The 21,314-nt window shown below is 32.9% G+C and overlaps 1 protein-coding gene across 1 annotated transcript; it reads right to left on the bottom strand.

Moving 5' to 3' along the window:
• Positions 1-10,958: 10,958 nt before the first annotated feature.
• On the bottom strand, positions 10,959-16,138 carry LOC132609473 (KIN14B-interacting protein At4g14310). Its single transcript, XM_060323455.1, has 3 exons — positions 14,174-16,138; positions 12,414-13,027; positions 10,959-11,644 (listed from the first exon to the last, which is right to left on the bottom strand). The coding sequence occupies exons 1-3, from the start codon at positions 16,010-16,012 to the stop codon at positions 11,125-11,127; spliced, it is 2,973 nt and encodes a 990-aa protein (XP_060179438.1). The 5' UTR covers positions 16,013-16,138; the 3' UTR covers positions 10,959-11,124.
• Positions 16,139-21,314: the final 5,176 nt, after the last annotated feature.

The raw sequence follows: 21,314 nt of genomic DNA, 5'->3' as shown, positions 1-21,314 counted from the left end.
TCTTCCTAGGTACCCTCATCCTGTGGGGGCATACTTTTAATGGGCAAACTTTTATGCCGGACCCGGCATACTTATGCCAAGTCTGCCCATAAGGCATAAGTATGCCGGGACCGGCATAAGTTTGGTAATTCCTTAACAAGTTTATGCCATTGGGGGCATACTTTTAATGGGCAAACTTTTATGCCGGATCCGGCATAAACTTGTGAAGGAATTGCCAAAGTTATGCCGGACCCGACATACTTATGCCAAGTCTGCCCATAAGGCATAAGTATGCCGGGTCTAGCATAACTTTGGTAATTCCTTCACAAGTGTATGCCGGTGGGGGCATAGCGAATTTAAACTCTGCCTTGCGAATTTTTTTTAAAATTTTGACTGTGTGGGGGTTCGAACCTGGAACCCATGGAGTTTAGCCGAAGGGCAAAACTTAAAGATTTCAAATATGAGGGGCAAAATTTAAAGACCACCCCAAAAGAAGGGCAATTCGCACATACCACACGTATGTTAGGACCCTAATGAACATTGGCCCACTTGAATTTATTGACCTATAAAGTTCTATATATTCACATCTTTAAATCATAAAGAACCTTGATTAATTTTTTACACAAAAAAAGAGTGAGTTTCATTGAAAAATGAATTATTTAATGTTAGTTTAATAGTGTATCTCTCGTGTCTCGGTCTGCAGGAGGAATGGTAGAGCTCTACAAGTATCTAAAAAGAATTTTATTGCCTTTCTTTTCTTTTTATTGGCTACGAACCCTGTATTTATCTTTTATTCTTTTTCGATATTTAAAATTTAATTTGGTCTAACTAATTTAAATTTATGTTTTAAGTTCCTATTAAAAGAGAAAATCTCTTTATCATTTTCAAGACTCAAATTCGAGACCATATTTAAGAGTAGGAAATGTTATCAATGCAATCAGTATCGAAACTAAGTTCAATGAAAAGAATTCAATAAGAAAATTATATTGTGTGCAAACAGGGTAAAAATAAAATATTTTGCGTATACTATTAGTTTTTGAATTCTCTCCAGAAAGGGTTTAAATATAGTGATTAGTTTTTTAATAAGTTTGTAATTCTTGATGTGGTATTATTGTATTATTTTTAATCCCCTTATTAAAATACTTGATATTATTTGCATCCCATCATACCATTTGTTAACAATTGCCGAATTAATTGGTTATATTAGGGGGCATTGTACTCGTGGCTATTCATTGGGTCATCGTCTAAGCCTCAGTCAGAGCATCTAAATTATTTAAAATTTAGCCGACACTTAAAAGAGGGATGTGGCCCGCTACATTTCTTCTTCTTCTTCTTCTTCTCATTTTCCTCCTCTTTACCAATTCAAGAAACATAGTGAGTGTACAAATAAGGCTTCACTTGCAAACTTAATTTCTGTAGGTTTAACTTCAGGACAGTAAACACCATTGAAAATTTAGGATAATCCCAAAGCTCTATTTTTTTTTTTTAATATAATCTCCAAAGTTTTCCTTCTCTGCAGTACAAATGATAAGTTTTCTATTTCGTAGCAATTTCAACACAAATTAATGAAGAACATTTTTTCATATTCCAATTTACGGTTTAGGGATTAAAATCCAGTTTGAGCTGGAAAAGAAATTAAAGATTGAACTAAAAAATTTAAACTTAATTAAGGTCACAATGTCCTTAAGTTTTAAACTAAAAATCTAAACTTCATAAGACAATACCCTAAAAATTTAAATTAAAAAAAATGAACTGATTAATCATGAACTTAAGAAGGTTTAATTAAGGAAGTGGAGAAAGAAGAAAAAGCAGAACCCTGCCCACTCTTTAATTGTAGCTAAATATTAAATAATTTACAAATATTGGCTACGACTTAGAGTGGCTACCTGGTGCCATATCAAAGTGTAAAACGTGAAGATTATACACACCACACATATTTTAGAACCCCATTGGAAAATGAAATGATCCACTTGCTATTTATTGAGCTTTAATAATATAAGATCTATCCCCATCTTTAAATTATCAACAACAGTGATTATTTTTTATTTTTATTTTTAAATTGAACTTTAAAAAAAGTTAATTATTTAATGTTAGTGGACTTAATAAAGATGTTTGGTTGAGATTTCAATTCTTTCAGGTGCTCATCGTTTTCTTCTTGATTTGCATGAATTATACAAATAGGTTATCATTTGGTCTTGAAAACTTGTTAAGTATAGAAATTTCTTTGACTGATTGTGAGTGTGAGGGATGAAGTTTGTTATTACCATAATTCTAAAAGATTGGTTAAGTTTGTTGTAGAAAATGCATGTTTTTGGCTTTCCTTTAATTAAGGGTTTTAATCCCAATCTTGTGGGTAATGATCTAAAGGGTTTTATAAGAAATGTATTTTCTTGGACTTCCTAATCATTAGACAACCCTAGAAGGCACTATCTCTAGAGTCTAGTAAGTATTCTTGATGGGTAAATACAAAAAACAAAAAACAAAAATAGAGACACAATAAAACCTAAATTCCAGATATTCTTATAGAGACACTATGATAATCCTATAGTCAAAAATAATATCTACTCTATTTGTCCTAATTTATGTAGCAACATTACTATTTGGGAGCCAGAAAAGTTCCTCTTTGACTGCTTTCTTTCTTGAATATTCTTTTAATATTTTGAATTATTAGTTATTACGATTTATAGTATTTTTTATGTAATTTTTAAATATATGATTTATTTTTAAAATACAAAATATTTATGTGTAGTCCACACATAATTATGACCCTAACTAATGGCCCGAATTCAACCATTTTGGAATACAGCTCAGTATAGTACCCTTTGAAAATGAAAAAGAATGCGACTGTTAACGCCTATAAATTGACTCACATGTATAGGGGTGTACAAAGCAAACCGACAAACGGCATCAAATTAATAAATCGAGTTAAATGGAGAAAAAAATTCGATTAATGGTTTGATTTGACTTGATTTGGTGTTAAAAAAAAATTCGATCATAATTGGTTTGGTTTGGTTTTAGCTGAAAAAAGTCAAACCGACCCGACATTACGTGTAATCGATTTTTAAAATATTTATTTGTAATGTAAATTGAAATATTTCTTAAATTTTTTTCATAGTTTTTTGTCTTTTATCATATTATTTTAAGCTTGAACTTAGAATTTTGAATACCAATAATTTTTATATCCCATGGATATTAGTAACTCAAATAAAGTCCAACTCAACACTAATGCTAACAAAAGAAATTCAATTCTAACAGTAGGAAGGACAATAATGTTGGATATCTATTCTTTAGTTTTGCATAATTGGTTTAGAGCGTCAAAATACATAGCTTAATTTTTTTCTTTGTCATGTAATTAATACTTATTAGCCGTACTTATTTTAGCATAAATTTGTATTTAGATTAAAGTCATTTTCTTTTTGGCTTATTAATTAGCAATTTTTTATTGAATATTTTAATATAATGTCATCACCCATCTCACATTTTGTATTATTTTCTTAAGAAACATCATAGTTATATAGTTGAATGTTACTAGGACTAAAGAAATATTTGAAGTAAAAGTCATATGTTTTGTATGAAGACTTTTTTGGAAAAAAACCCGAAAAAACCGAATAACCCGAGAAAACCTGAAGTTAAAAACCCGAATTTTATTGGTGTGGTTTAGTTTATAAATTTAAAACCCGACGCAATTGGTTTAGTTTGATATTTGAAAAATCCGAACCAACCGGGTCCATATACACCCCTACACATGTATATCATATGGTAGCATGTTTTTATATCAAATGAACCATCTTATTTAACTAATTTCATTTTCTTATAGCCGCCCTTCTAGTTCTTAATTTTCTTTTAAGATCCTTTAAAGAAAATAAAGAATCGTCATCACATGAGTATGATATTTTTTTGTTAGTTTAATTTGAGCCTGTAGGAATTAGGATTATGGCATTGACCTTATAGTATATAATTATCTTCTTTTATATATCAAAGTTCAACATTATACAAGTTGAGTTCAATATACAATTATTAACAAATGCTAAAAGGGTCAACTCGGCCGCAAGTGACAAGTCTTAATGTAATCATACCATTTATAACAAGGATGAATCTAAATAATAAAAATTAAATAATGAATAGATAGGTCATCCAACAGACATATCCTACTGTCAAAGGCAAAATTATTTTAAGAGATTTGACTTTGGAACGCGTAAGAAATTAGTTGTTGTCATATTATGTCTAAGAGAAACGATCTTGATTATAACAGTGTTGAAAGGGTGATTGATACAATGTTTATTTAACAAGGTGAAAAAAATATAGCTTTAGCGTAGTTGTTTTTGTTTGGTTGTAGAATAGGGCGCACCCAGAGGCGGATCCAAGATTTGAAGGTTGTGAGTTCCCAGAAAAATAAATTACAACAAAGGAAACATGTAATTTTATTGGTTGATTTCTTTGTAGTTGACTATGTAATTTTTTTTTCTACAAAAGAAAAAAGAAGAAAGGAAAAATGGGTTACTAAGCCACAGTCTCTTACTACGTTTTGCTGGGGGGAAAAATAAGCAGAGGGAATCGATCCCGCGTACATCTGGACAAAATCCGCTTCAAGTGTCCCCTCTTTGTCATTGACCCATCGGGTCATTTATTTGTGGCTTCCAAACTAAAAATACTTATACGTTACTATATTTTTCAATATAATAACACCAGCTACTGTAAATTCGCCCCTGAGCGCACTTATTAGTTAAGGAAGGAGCTAAAAGGAAATATTTTGAAGATCGCAAGTTTTTTGACAATTTCTCTTATGTTTGTCAATTAAATCAGACAAATTAGGAATTATATTTACTGAAAAAAATTGAAGCTCCTATCGAAAATATTATAGTCCATAGTGATCCAGTATTTTGTAATGACGCATAACTATTTATATGAAATTGATGGGAGAGTCCGTCACCGCAACTGCAATTTAATATTTATTCCTGTTTTTAATTACAAGAGTTTTACTTTATGGGCAAGAGAAATGATATATTTGTCCTTGCAATATAAGCCGATAAATCTCATGCTCAAATAGTAGAGCCGATCTAGTATGATGTCCAACAAGACAGCTAGCTAGGTTGCATCTAGAATGAGTCGTAACAATCAATTATGACTTGCTTCTTATAGTTCTAAAATGTGAATTTTTCTTGCTTATTTGTGATTTTGAAATCATGATGATTAAGCATATTTGTCAGAAATCCAACTGGACAACTAAATTTAAAAAGTCGTCATACCAATCTGTCATGAATTGCATGCCTCACTTCACCAATTGTGATTCGACATCTTTTACGATCTCTACATTTAAGGGTATTTTAGGTCAGAATTTTTTCATTAAACTTTTAGCCGACCGTTCCAAACAAATATCAAAAGTAGTGACAAAATTAAGTACCCCTTTTGCGCAAATCACCACCTATTAATATATTATGTCTATTTTACCAGCCAAAAGAAGTCATAAACAGCGAGTGGAGAAGATTTTCCCTATTAATTGAAAATGTTCATAAAGTTACATAAATTAATTCATGCTATAATGTTATAATGGGTCTAATAAAGAAGCCGCTCTTTTGTTTAATCACCGATAGCTATTGGATGAGAGTGAAGTCAAATTTAAAAAGTATTTATCGCGAAAGTTGTATTAATAATTACTATTAATTATAATCCTAATTTAATTTTAAAGTAGCTGAATCGACCAGTGACTAATCATGTCATTTCCTTCACATATAATTTGGGCGCCTGATCAATGATGTTAACAACATATTATTGTAAAATAAGCAGTTACTAATTTGTCAGTAAGAAAATAAAGAAACCACATTAAGTCAAACAGTTCAACTTGAATTGCTGTTTTGTGGTTCATTTTATAATTGTCTTTGTCTTATATTCAACGTTTACCTCTTTTGTCATGCAGCAATGAGTCAGATTAAAAATTAGGGGTTCGAAGGAGAAAAGGACCAAAATCATACATTATGTTTGGGTTTGGATCAAAATCATACATATTCTTTCACATGGAGCACTAATAGTACATTATGTTTGCATAAGTGGTGCACTTTTAGTCAAACTCCCAAATATTTTTTTAGAAATTTAACGGAAAAGAACAAAACTGCCCCTGAACTTTTAGAAAAGGTATAAAAATACCCTTTATTCATCTATTTTGCTAAAACTACCCCTCAATTCAACTTTTTGGCTCATTTATTCCCCTTGACTAACGGACAACACTAATTTTTTTTTTAAAAAAAATATTTAAATTGCACATGACATTTTATTACTGAAAAATTGATTTATTCTTTTAAAAAGAAATCTGAAAAATCGTTATTTGTAGAATAAGGAAAAATAATTTTTCAACACCCGTTTCTTTAAAAACCAAATGTAGTAAGCCTTTTATATATATAAAAAAAAAAAATGGATTTTCATTAAAACATGTGGAATTTTTTTAAATTTGGAAAACTTTTTTTTAACGAGTAAAACCTTGACTAACGGACAACACTATTTTTTTTTCTTTTCAAAATGTGAAAAATTGGATTTTTATAAAAATCTGAAAAAATTAATTTTTTTATGGAAAAACTGTGTTTAAAAAAAAAAACAGAAAACTATCTTTTTTTAAATCTATAAGAAAATTATGGAGTATTAGTTTTGCACATTTTACTTAAAAAAACAATCAGTTTTTCAGATTTAAAAATTGAATTTTCTAAAAATAAAAATGGGGTTTCCATCCGTTAAAAAAAAGTTTTCCAAATTTTAAAAAAAATCACATGTTTTAATGAAAATCCAATTCTGTTTTTTTGTTTTTTATATATATAAAAGGCTTACTACATATGTTTTTTAAAGAAATGGATGTTGAAAAATTATTTTTCCTTATTCTATAAATAACGATTTTTCAGATTTCTTTTTAAAAGAATAAATCAATTTTTCAGTAATAAAATGTCATGTGCAATTTAAATTATTTTTTTAAAAAAAAAAAAAATTAGTGTTGTCCGTTAGTCAAGGGGAATAAATGAGCCAAAAAATTGAATTGGGGGTAGTTTTAGCAAAATAGATGAATAAAGGGTATTTTTATACCTTTTCTAAAGGTTCAGGGGCATTTTTGTTCTTTTCCGTTAAATTTCTAAAAAAATATTTGGGAGTTTGACTAAAAGTGCACTACTTATGCAAACATAATGTACTATTAGTGCTCCATGTGAAAGAATATGTATGATTTTGATCTAAATCTAAACATAATGTATGATTTTGGTCTTTTTTATAATTACGTTGCTCATGCTATAAATTAGTATTAATATTTTACTATTGAACTGTTAGTAATATACTAGTAACAAGATACGACTCTGAACATTCAAAATTGTTCGTTGTTTCCATTTACAGCTTAGTTGTTAGTGTAGACTTGAATAAGTTCTTTGCATAGGGAAGTCCAAAATTAAACCTAACATACTTGCAGGATCCTATGATCATGCACCTCAGTAAAATATTACTACTAAAAAGATGGTACAAATGAGTCAACTAGTTGACCAAGTTGCTACCTTGCTGAGTAGCTATATTCCGGCCGTTCAATTTATGTAGCAAAGTTTGAATAGACATAATATTTATTTAACAAAAAAAGTGGAGTGTTTTGGAACTTCTGGCCATAAGATTGTCGTGACATTTGTGCGGTATAAGATTTTTTAAATTCGTGATCTTAAACATTCAATAATATTTTTGTGGCTATAAAAACTTCTAAGTAAAAATAAATCGAGAAGTTAACTTAAATTGTTTTCAAATTTAAAAATTTATCGTTCTTTTTTAAACGAACTAAAAAGAAAAGGTTGTTACATAAACTCAAATAAAGGGAGTACTTCGTATTACTCTCGATCCCATTGTGACCCCAAAAAAAAATCTAGGAATAACCTAAATTCTATGTCTAATTAAATACCGTATATTTTTTTTTTAAAATTATATATATATATATATATATATATAAACTGAAATAAAGGGAGTACTTCGTATTACTCTCGATCCCATTGTGACCAAAAAAAAAACTAGGAATAACCTAAATTCTATGTCTAATTAAATACCGTATATTTTATTTTTTTATTTTTAAAATTATATATATATATATATATATATCCATTCAAATTGTCACATAAAATGAATAGAGGAGTATGCGGGAGTGCCTTATTATCACTCTCAAGAATGGGTACTCTGAATCTATGTTATTAATCAAAACTTTTGAACTATTAGAGGAATTCACATAAGTAAAAATAAAAATATTACCAACAGAAAAATCAAACTAAAATGAAAATGAAAAATTTAAGTATATATAATCATAAAAAGGCAATTAAAAATGATAGAGAAGCTTAACAGTCAAAAGTCACATGGTGATATCTAGCATTATATTTTTTTTATATAATTGTGGTGTTCGGTTTAATTAATTTTACAAAGTATTTGCTATCTCTCACTACTCCACTAGCATAGATATGAGTAACTATATATGTCTGACCTGAACATATTGAAATAAATCACATAGTAATTTTAATATATCTTACAGGTTTTTAACCATAACAATGTTGCAGTCATCCTAATTTTAATTTTATGAATAGCATATGAATAAACTTGTAATTATAACTAAGTTAGAACAGGCGTCGTCTCTAAATTGTAAGATCTTTAGCTTCAAATGCTTCCTAAAAATAAAATAAAACTTGTATGTAACTGGATAAAGTATAAGTTACTACTTTACGAATGGCCCTATTTTGGCGTGGTCTTTGATTTTTGTCCCTCTGAGTTTGTGGTCTTTAATTTCTGTCCTTCAAAATTTTTGGCGCGGCATACTCGGCAAAATTTACATTTAAGTCGGTATATGTATCATAACAAGAAAAGGCCATAAATAGTCTCTTATCTATGAGAGTAGGTCTAAAATGGTCCCTTAATTATACACTTACCGATTTTAGTCCTTTAACTATCCAAAAACTTATTAAATTTGGTCTCCGTCTATTTTTTTATACAAATAGCATACAAACTCAAAAACCTTCGTGAGATTAATAGTTAAACCATTCCTTAGACCTATATTTCTCTCTCGCTACTTCTTTTTCCTCAAGTTCATTCTTTAACCTCAACTTTTTTCCTCAAGTCTCTCTCTCACGTTTCGTAACCAACGGACTGTGTCAGTTAAAATCGACGGAAAACCGACCTAGTCCGTCGGTTTTGTTAAAAAAAAAAAAATTAAAAAAACCAACGTGTTTTTTTTTTAAAATTAAAGAATGAAATGTAAGAACTTGGAATCGAACCCGGGTATATTCCTTGGCATTAAAGGGCTTTACCACTAAACCACTAATATTTTTTGTTCATATACTTACATTGATTTAATTTATACTGATTTTTCGCTCTAAAAATCGATGGAGTCCGTCTCCGTCGGTTTTTTTTTTTTATATAAAAAAACCGACGGACTCCATCGATTTATTTTAGAAAATAATATATAAAATAATTATATTTTTTCGTGCATTTTTGTGTAAAAAATAACCGACACAGTCCGTCGGTTTTCTTTTAAAAAAAAAAAAAAATATATTGAAAAAACCGACGGAATCCGTCGGTCTTTCCGTCGGTTTTTACCAGTTTTTTAGCAGTGTTTGAGAAGAATGGTTACAGAAATTTTGTGCCTGAGTTTGTCTTTTCGAATTTTAGAGACTCGAGACCAACACCAGTGCGAGAATGCTTCTTTTTTTTTTTTAAACAAGAGGAACTTGAGGAAAAAGAAGCAGGGAGAGAGAAATATAGGTCTGAGGAATGATTTAACGATTAATCTCACGAAGGTTTATGAGTTTGTACACTTTTTGTATAAAAAATAGACGAAGACCAAATTTGATAAGTTTTTAGATAGTTAAAGGACTAAAACCGGTAAGTGTATAGTTAAGAGACCATTTTAGACCTACTCCCATAGATAAGGGACTATTTATGGCCTTTTCTCGTATCATAACGCTCAAGTTATGTCAGACAAGGTAAAACTTTCAACACTCAACATAATCTAAAAAACGGCATAAGTATAGATTTCACTCGCAAAATTTGCATTTCACTCGGCATACGTATCGTAATATCCCACAAGTTGTGTCGGATACGCCAAAACATTCAACACTTAAATCTGAAAAATATTAGACAACCTATGTTGCATAACTTAATTCCTACAGAACTTGCACCGAGCGGCGAACGAAACACAAGTTCAGTTTTTAAAAATAAAAATATTATAAAATTTATGCCAAGCGAAACATATTTAAATATTTTCATTAAATGAGCAGCAAGGGCAAAAATTAAATATCAGTTCGTCATCCGTGGAAAAACTTCTACTTTGCTTTCATGTTTCATAGTTAATTGGCTATAAAACTATCAGAAATGAGGAGGTCAAGCACGGCTACAGCTTTTAATGCACATGGAATTGAGACGATGACTTAGAATGAAATTGTCGGCCAAATTTAGCATCCCTTGATCTCAAATTTTGTGGCACGTTTTCCTTTTTAATCTTCATTTTTCCTCAAACTCAATATCAATCAAACAATGATACATAATTGGGACCAGAGAAGTAATAGACGCACATTAACATTCCTATCTTCTTTCGGGAAAAGATAATCTAGATGGGTGTTTTGGTTTGTAGAGTCCTCTTTCTACTGCACCTCCATTCTTCTTTTTAACTCGAATGGTAGTTTTTACTAGAATTCAAAAAAGACCTTTATTAGACAAATTCTATCCTATTACCCTCCCCTATGCTGAAAAAGGAAGTAAAAGTATTTGATTCCTACATCGGTAATGGATCGGGGACTTGGTCTGATTAAACAATCTTACTTATCATCTAATAAGTTAACTTATGAGATAAAGTTCACCCAATGTTCACTTTCTCATCAAAAAGAAGAGTTGAAAATGTTTGATTGTGCAATCGAAGTGAGTCAAGGAGCTAAGTGATATGTCACCGTTACTAATTGAGTGTCACCACCTAAATGTGCTATCAATAAGAAGGCAAGTCATAAATTAACAATAATTCATTGCTATAAGGGGCAAATCTTATATAGTTCCTCCACACTGAAAAATGGATTACATTAAAGACCACACCAAATACCTCAAACTAAAAGGGCATCAAGCATAATAAGTTACAAAACATCTTACCAACTATATCTAAGATAAAAAACAAACTTAAAACATATACCTCCACATAGCTGGGCGATCTCTTGATATAAGGAGAACTCTAGATGCCAAATAATCAAAAGAAGGTGAATACAAATCATCAGGTCCAATTGCTTCTCTCAAATTCTGCCCATTGTTTTGATCCAACAATGCATCATCCTTATTTGAGTCAAAAACAAATAGCCCCAATCCACAAACTCCCATAATAAGGTTTGAATTTCCCCAAACTTGTGTTAAAGCCGTGTAATGGGAATGAGCATTTGATTCTGGCAATACATAGCTATTGCAAAGCCTCTGTTTGCGCAACGAGAACTGCTGGATCTGGGAGGAGACCTGTCTTTTCACTGCTGATTTCACAGTAGTGCAGCCAAGATATAAAGAATCACCACGGGCGAAAACTGACTGAACATTTGCACCAACCTTGGGTATTTTTAGACCTATACCAGAAGGGTGACGGAAATCTAAAACGTTGATGGAATCAGAGGTGCAAAACACACCATCATTTCCTTCCACTTCAGAGGAACTAACCCTGCATCAAAATATGATACAAGCTTTAAACTTCTGATGTGGATGAAAAAGGCTATGCTATAAATTGAACTAAAATGAAATTTTTTTTTACTGTTATTTCAAAGTCACAGTGATACTTGACATCAAGAATACGGCATACAGAAAATTCTTTGAGCCAATCATATAGACTAGTGACTACTGCTCCAAGTTTGAAGGCTAGAATTGTACTACTTGGATGAAGTTAAGGGTCATAAGATATGGTAGACACTTAATAGCTTTTTTACCCAATCATTAGGCTAAAACCTGTTTTGCTATAATTTTCCCTAGAACCTTAATAGAGTTTATGATTCATTTGCCATATAAAGAACCAAATGTTAACTTAGTTTTGGAAAATATCAAGTGTTACAGACATCATAAATACACATCCTGGATCTTTTGACAACAACTTAGTTTTGGAAAATATCAAGTGTTACAGACATCATACATACACATCCTGGATCTTTTGACAGCTTTCAACCCTATCAATTACTAATAAATCCCCTCGAGTTTTCATGTAGTAGTGCAAAGTGTCTTGGATAGCACCTAGTTGGCATCCTTGTTGATGATATATTATTACAGGTACACCTAATTTGATTACAATAGGTTCAGTTCAGTATAGAAAAGGCTCTAGACATTCTAAGCATATGTTCAAGAGACTCGTGAAAGAGAGACATAAGAGGAGAAAGTAATTTGTCAAGTTCCAATTCATTGTAAGGATATAACCAACAAAAATTAGAACAAATCAGTTTTACCTTTGTCGAACTCCTCCACCCAGCTCCGCATCTGTGTTATTTACATGTAGTGCAGAAATTTGCCGACTAGAGGATGATACAGAAAGCAGTGCTTGAGGACTAATGGAATTGACATCCCATAAAGAAAGACCCTCTGTCTCAGCTATCACTATTTTTCCCCTGCTTCTCCATTGCAAAGGACTTGAGTAATCCATAGCCAACATTGGTCTCTGTAAATCCCATCTCAGCATCTGCTCTCCGTCACGGATATCATAAGTTCTAACCAACCTTTGGCAACTAGCACCTGATACAATGAGTGGTCCACAAGGTTTGTACCACCATTGCTGATTTTGAGGTGACATAATTGATGATAAAGTATTTCTCCTATACATTGGGTTATTAGGTAATGGAGCAAGGGCTGCTCTTGTATTATTAAATCCATCATCGACATGAAAGGCTCGCACATCTTTAGTGTAGAAGTCCCAGGAACAAAATCCTGACTCCATGGAATTTCCAGCAGATGCTGCCACTACATATCTCCCTGAGGAACCATCTGCACCCGGAGCACGGACTATCCAACAATCTCTCCACATATTTGATGAGACTCCAACAGGAGGTTTGTACTCAGCTTTCTCCTGAAATGATAACAAATGTTTATAAGGAAACAACTCTTAGAAGCTGAAGAATTAACTAAAAAATTGGATGCTATAGCCCTTCCAAACTTCATCTAAAGCTTAACAGACCAGAACATCATTAAAATCACTTATTACTAAGCGTTTGGCCATAGATTCCATATAGTTTTCACTTTATTTGGAATTTATGAAGTTGGAGCTGTGTTTGGTTATACTTTTGCAAAGAATATTTGGGATATTGTTCCTGTTTGAATGTACTTGTCCTAAAAAACATGAAACATGATCTATATCCCACAATTTCTAGAAACTAGCAAAACCACCCAACTTTAATTTACCTGAAACAAACAATCAAACCTACTCTAAAAAAGTAATATCACATAATGGATAGTCACATAATGTCATAGATTGGATCCCATATACGAGCTATTACATGCTATTACACTTCATCAATTTTTCAATACTACTACAAAGATCCATTAGTACAAAAAATCAACAACACTATTAATCTCCGTTCCAATTCAAGATTCAAAAATATTCTCACAATGAACACAGATGTATCGATTCAGAAAAAAGGTTGCCTCAAATAATGTGGCAGAGGGAGTAACATTCTGCCAGTTGAATTCAAAGAACCACGATTTTGCAATGACAACTGGATCACCAAGTAGAAGTCTTTCTGACATACAACTCTTTCAACATTGGAAGCTAAAGACTTTTCGGGCATTAACAGTTTCATCTGATTAAAATAAAGTTGATCCAGAATAAAATAGACAAAATCTACACAAAGATGGGGTTATTTTATAAAAACCAAAAGTTTAGGGCAAGATTTGACAATAAAAATAATTTCAATAGTGAAAAGTGAATTGGAAAACAGGTTATAAGCTGTTTTTTCAAATTTGGAATCCAACTTCAAGTTGGATTTTGATTTTCATGGCCGAACCATGATTCTGAAATAAGTGAAAACATATTCCGGGAAAAAGTGAATAATTCTCATGGCCAAACAAGTCCAAAGATATTGGATACTACAGCCTTCCAAACTTCATCTAAAGCTTAACAGTCCAGAACATCATTAAAATCACATATTATATAAGTCATGCTTGGGTAAATTTGACATTTTGATATTCAGAGGACGGGAATATAGGCAGATAATACCTCACAATGCACAATATCATAGAAGGAGCAAGAACTGTCGTCATGCGTAAGGAGAACAGATTCTCCCTCAGATACAAACCACCCTCCAGTAGAAGTCTTACGGCCAATCTCATTGAGCTCACATATAGAACTATCTTCTGTCTCTTCCTCCATGAACATTGCTGGTTGTTTATTCTCTTGAGCATCAAAACTTTCAAGTCTCTCATCACTTGCCAGAAGATTGTCCACACTTTCTTTGCCTTTTAACAGTTTCGAAGAGGAAGTTTGGTTTTCCGAACTCTCTGCATCATCCACATCTTGAACATTAGATTGCCCCTTACTAAGAGAAGCCAAAAACTCCACAGCAATAGGGTTCTCATCAATAGGATTAATAGATTTCTTCTCAGGCTTCACTTCACTAGTTGATTCAAGTTCCTCATTTTTGGTACAACCCATTAATGTCTTCAGAGATGTCCTATCTCGTAGCAATTTATGATGAGGGAACAACCTCGCCTCTAATTGCTCTACATTTAATCCCTTCACAGAAATTTTCCCATCATCCTCAGGTTTCGCTTCCCTCTTCTCATCAATATTCACGTCCTCGTTTCTAATGCTACTCAACAAACCTATTTCTTTCTCACCATCAACTATATTACACATCACCTTCTCAATCCCAGATATCTTCTCATCAGCATTCACACTCTCATTTTTACCATCACCACAGACTACATTACCCATTGCCTTCTCAATCCCGGATATCTTCTCTTGGATATCTGAAATTATCAACTTTGAAGAATCAGGATTATTCTTATCCAACATCTCCTTAGTCTTCTTTATATCAGTTGCAATCCTCTTCACTTTCCCTTCCAAAAACGCAAGCTTCTCGTGCAGCTTACTTGGGTACTTATTCCCACTCGACCCAACTTTCCCTTGTTCATTTTCACATTTCTCTTTCGTAACTCCAGAAAAACTGTTCGATTTGGTCAGCAATCTTGAATCTTTCACAGTAGACTCAACAACAACATTCCCACTTTTCTCAACCAAAGATTTCAACTTTACTACATCTAAAGCAGGATTTTTTACATCAAGATTAACCACACTTGGTTTAACTGAAATAAGCTCTTCCTTATCACAAAATTTAGAAACTTTCTTGATTTTCTCAGATTTTACATCAAATTTCCCCAAAAGTTCACCACTTTTTTCCATTTCTTTCAAAACCCTTTTCCCTGAAACTGAGCTTGAGATAAGCTCTTCTCTGTCACTAAAAATAGAAACTTTTCCTTCAGTTTTCTTGATTCTCTCAGATTTTACATCAAATTTTCCCATTTCTTTCAAACCCCTTTTCCCATTTTCAGTATTAAGCTCTTCTCTGTCATAAAATTTAGAATTTTTTCCTTCAGATTTCTTGATCTTCTCAAATTTCCCCAAAAGTTCACTACTTTTCTCCATTTCTTTGAAAACCCTATTATCATTTTCAGTCACTTTCCCAGAAACCCTAGTAGATGTTGTTTTCCTAATATCAGACAAAGTCTTGGAAAACTCTGACGGGCTACAACTCCTACCTCTCGGAACTGACGACGACGTTGACCACCTCGCACGTGGCTCGGCACGTGCCTGCAACTCGACACGTGTCTCAACCTTATCGATTCTTGGCATGGCACGGAGTGTAGGTTTTTGATTTGTTGTTGTTGTTGTTGTTGTTGTTGTGGCGGCTCGAACACGAGATGTGGGTCTAGGGTTTTCTTTACCGGTGGAATTAATAATTGATTTGTTGGAAAGTGGAGTTACGGATCTTGCTGTGGCGGGTCGGGCTGCGCCGCCGCGGTCTTTTTGCCGGCGAACTGATGTTGCCGTCGACATTTTAATACTGTTTTTTTTTTTAAGGTTTGTGAATGTTGTTAGAGAAGGAAAAGGGGTTTTGAGATTAGAGATGAGAATGAGCGGGAAAATGAGATGATTGGAGTATTTTCAAAAACATTTGAGATCTCAAATTTAAATTTTGGATTTTAGTTTTGACGTTAGATACAGTAACTTTTGTTACTTATCGTAGAAGCCAAACAAAAAGGGATATTTCCTAATTTGAGACCAAAATTAGTGGAGGTGATTAATTTCTATTCATTAATAATAATGGAGTAGCAAATATGGTAGTCAATTGGTTCTCCAATCAATAAAGTATATGGTTTGAATTTGTTCAATGGTAAAATAGTGCAAAGATCCGTTAGTATTTCTATTTTCCTTGTGTTATTAGTTTTTTTTTTTCCCCCAACGTTTGTACTTTCCCAAAGTTGAAATGGTGTTTCATGCATGTTCATACCAACCCTAAAGGGTCATTTGGCTGTTGAGATAAAAATAATAATCTCAAGATAAGATGGGAGATAATTTTATTCGTCGGTTGGTTATGGATATTAATTAATCTTGAGATTATTTTATCTCACCATTTATATTAAAATAGCGTTATTTTTACAGATTAATAATTGCATATTATCGGATTCGGTATTTTTATCAGAACATATAGATGCTGCTTATTCATAAATTTGTTTCGAACACTACTTGTCAAGTATTTTTCACAACTTGATGTTTATCAACCGCTTAAAATTAATTAAGTAAAACGGACTCTAGATCAAACAAATGACGTAAATCATGAACCTTTGCTCCTTAAAAAAAAGGCAAAAGACATAGATTGACCCCTAAACTATACCCCAAATGTCGATATCACACTTAAACTTTACTAGTGACCTATTACACACCTAATATATGAAAAAGTGATATTATTTACCCCTTGAAAACTGATGTGGCATAAAATATAAAAATAATTTAAAACAGGCGCGTTTTGTTGAATTTATTTATCTTTTCATGTTCTTTTTTCACTAAATATACATATTTAGATCCCCTCAAACCCCCCCTCCCCCTCGTTCAGCTCCTCCTCATCCCTCTACCCCGCCCTCCCTCGTTCAGCTCTTCCCTCACTGCTGCCCTCCACCTCCACGTCACCCCACTCCCTCTTCTCCTCCACCTTTACGCCACCCTCGCCCGGACGCCCCCACACCCTTCTTCTTCTTCATTTCAAATTCACAAACAAAAAATCTGAAATATTACCCACTTCTTCTTCTCCAAAAACCACCCAATGATTTCTCCAACTAACCAAAGCAACAACCCTCTATTGGTATACTTGTGAAATTTCCCACATAAAATTAATAAGGCATAGCAGCAGTAGTAGTAATTGAGGCGGCAGTGAGGGAGTAGCAGCAGCAGCAGCAGTAAGGCATAGTGGTAGTAAAATTAATACTCGCTCCGTTCAAATTCATTTGTCCACAAATGCAAAAAGATTCCATCTTTTTTGCTCAATACCATATTCTGGCGACTAATTGAAGTGAAACTGGTGGCGATGGTGGTGGCGGATTGGTGGTTCCGGTGAGATGGGGTGGCGGTGATGAAGAAGAGATAATTATTGGAGGATTTTAATGGTTAATTAGGGATTAATTAGTGTAAATATAATTAATAAAAAGAAAATCAAATGAATAAAGAAAAGGAAATGAATATAAAATTAAAATTTAGGAAATTTTCAAGGTGGCGCTGATGTGGCGAGAGATTGTGTTACACCTTCCATTGTGCAACTGGTCATCAGTTTTCAGGGGGTAAATAATACTCCCTCTGTTTCAATTTGTTTGAACATATTTCCTTTTTAGTCTGTGCCAAAATGAATGACCTCTTTCCTAATTTGGAAACAAATTCACTTTATGAATGATTTACAGCCACACAAATTTTCAAGGCTTATTTTGAACCACAAGTTTCAAAAGTCTTCTCTCTTTCTTAAATGTCGTGCCCAGTCAAATGGGTTCATATAAATTGAAATGGAGGGAGTATCACTTTTTCATATTAGGTGTGTAATAGGTCACTAATAAAATTTAAGTGTGATATCGACATTTAGGGTATAGTTTAGGGGTCAATCTATATTTTTTGCCTAAAAAAAATCATAATTTAAGTTGTAATACATGAGCTTTGGTGATTACACAAACTATAAGACTAATAGCCCATTTGGATGGGCTTATAAGTTGGTCAAACCAACTTATAAGCCCTTTTTAGCTTATTGTGGTGTTTGGGTATCAACTTCAAATGCCAAATTTAAGTCAGAAAGTTCTTAAAGTCACCCAAAAATGAAAAGTTGGAAATCCTAACTTTTTTTTGGATGACTTAAAGCCAGTTTCGTTGACCATGGAAATTACTTTTATATCCCTTATATTTTATTTTAATTCCCAAAGTGCCCTCACAGCTAAAGCCCTAAAATTCACCCTCATTTTTTCACCAACAACGCAGCCTCCACATCTCTGTTCATCATCATCTACAACAACGCATCATCATCATCCACGATCTCTGTTCCTAAAAAAGCTTCATCTGATTACTCTGCTTGGATTGCTAAACAGATTTTCAATCTTGGTGACTATTTGAGTAAGTTTTTTTAGCACCCTTTTTGGTTTTTGTTAGTTCTTGATTGATGGGTCTCGTCAAATCTGTATGGACCTAGTTAGATAGTGACCAATTATCAAGGTTTAGGAAAGACGTCAGAAGATTCAGGAGTCGGGCATCAACCTAGTTAGTTTTTTGTTCTGACATCCCCTGCGAAATGAAATTAGCACTCATCATTATCCTATGTTTTAAGCAATTGCTTTTAGACTTTCTTGTGATCAATGATGATTTAAAGGGAGAGACACTTATCATTTTTCAGTGGATAGAGGTGCAAGTGAGTGGTCCGTAGACTTAATTGTTAAGTTGACCATATTATGCCTCCATATCAGACTGAATGTCATATCCTCCAACTAAAGTAGAATAATTACCACTTAATATTGTAAGTGATATTGAATGTTATTTGTTCCCATTTTGATTCTATATGCCACTTTGCGGTTTATTTGCTCCCTTTTTTCAGTAACATATACCATGAGTGAACTAGTAATTTTCATTCCGCTATTATGGTTATAGCTGGTGAATTGACTCCTTGACAGATGACTCTTTATGCCTTAAATAATCAGCATGATGATGACTATTCCAAGTAAAATGTCATTATGATCATGTTATATCCAATCTGTTATTGCAATGGATTACTTGAAGAGTTGCTGCCTATATTTTCATAATGCACCAGTAGACAGCAACTGTGTTTTGTTTCCGACATAGGAGAGATTTTATGTAATTTTTTCTGATTGAGGCATTTAATAATGATAAACTAAATTCTGTTGGCACCATCATTTTGTGGTTTCCTTGTTGTGCAAGTTCCAATCTAATATACACTTTGCATGTTAGTGATGAAGGTATTGCTGCATTTCTTCCATCGTATGCAGGTTCAACTGGGGTGGTTCCAGAAATGAATGGACCAAAAAACTAATAGCTGGCAGATTTTAAGATGTCACCATCCGTTTTTCAGTCTTGTGTCAACCCACCATGCTGAGCACTTTAGATGTTGTAGTTGCTATTAGCTTAAGGTCTTTCAATTATGGTGATGTGTTTTATTTTTATTTCTGAGTTTGGAACTTGACTGCTGAAACTTATTGTTATCTTCTTTCTGAGGTGGACTTAAAATTATAAAACATGTCAGAATTTCGATATTACAAATGCACTTGTGCTGATCACTGTGTTTCCCTTGTCTCTTATTTAAATGATTCCTCATGTCAAAACTTGCTGGTTCCAGCCTCTTCTGAAGCTTTTGGCTGCTGCTGTTGCTGCTGCTGCTGCTGCTGCGGCTGCGACTTCCACTTCTTCTTTTGATGTTGCAGAGTTCATGAACGTTTATTTCTCCTTTCTTCAGATTGTTTACATTCAATCATGCCGGAAACTAGTAAAGCACGAAGTAATGCTAAGTGGGATGATTATGCCAACATTAAATTTATAGATTTGTGTGAAAATGAGATTAGACAAGGACGTAGACCACACACTCATTTCGCCGCGGTGCAACTCGACAATTGCGAGAGCCAAGAGGATGCATTGAGAAATTTAACTATTTACATTCTTCTTGTAGAAATGTAGTAGAGCGCACATTTGGCGTTTGGAAAGCAAGATGGTCTATTTTGAGAGACATGCCATACTATCACATTGACACACAAAGGGACATCGTGCTTGCTACTATGACCATTCACAATTATATTAGAAAGAAATGCAATGTGGATGATGCATTCCAAACAGCCGAGAATGAGAGCTATATTCCATTGGTTGATTCTAATGATATTGGCACAACTTCAAGAGCTAACAATGTAGATGTCGAAGATGTAGGAGAACAAAATGATGTCTATTAGATGGGGTTTCGTGATATGATTGCTAGTGACATTTGTAATGCTTGATGCTTGTATTATATGAATATTTTTCACTTCTTGTATTTATAGTGGAGTGTTTTCGGTTGTATTAGCACTTTTATTTTGTGTCAAATTCTCCATCTTTGACACCCGTGCTTTATTAGATGCTAGTTATGTTGTGTATAGGCTTTAGTCAATAGTAGAGTAATATGGTTAAATAGTATGACAACCTTAGTCATTTGTTGAAAATTTTGCAGATTAATGATGGTTGCCAGTGGAGAAAATGTGGTCAGAAAATGGCAAAAGAGAATTCATATTCACGAGCTTATTGTTTTTGCACAGGGCTGCTGGAAGAATAAGAAAAAAGCACATGTCTGAAATTATTCAATTTCATCGTGGAAATTACCGTTTATTGGATAAATATATAGGAATTGGTCAACAATTTCTGGATTGTAATGAACACTTTGGTAACATTTATAACGTGTTAAATTCACTAATAGTTTTTTTTTTTCTTTAAATCACACTGCTATAAATTTTTTAAAGACTATAGACATTTTTATAAATGAACATTTTTTATAATTAGTTCTACAGAATTGCCTTCACAAGAATTTATAAATGAACATCTTTTAAATCAACTTATTATGGTGTTAACAGCTTTAAGGGCATTTCAGTCATTTTGACATAAAATAAGTGCTTAACAGCACTTATTTACCAAACACATCAACAACTTATTTTCAGCATAAGTACTTTTATCCAAACACTCAACTGCTTATTTATAAAAATAACTTTCAGCACTTAAAAATTCTAAAAGCACTTCATACATAAAAGTCACTTTTTTTAAGCCCATCCAAACGGGCTCTAACTTGACAATCAAATTAGAGTAGTGG

Source organism: Lycium barbarum, chromosome 9, assembly GCF_019175385.1.
Source record: "Lycium barbarum isolate Lr01 chromosome 9, ASM1917538v2, whole genome shotgun sequence".
In the NCBI taxonomy this organism is placed as follows: Eukaryota; Viridiplantae; Streptophyta; class Magnoliopsida; order Solanales; family Solanaceae; genus Lycium; species Lycium barbarum.
Note: the sequence above shows the minus strand (reverse complement) of the source record. Positions and strands in the feature narration are given on the sequence as shown.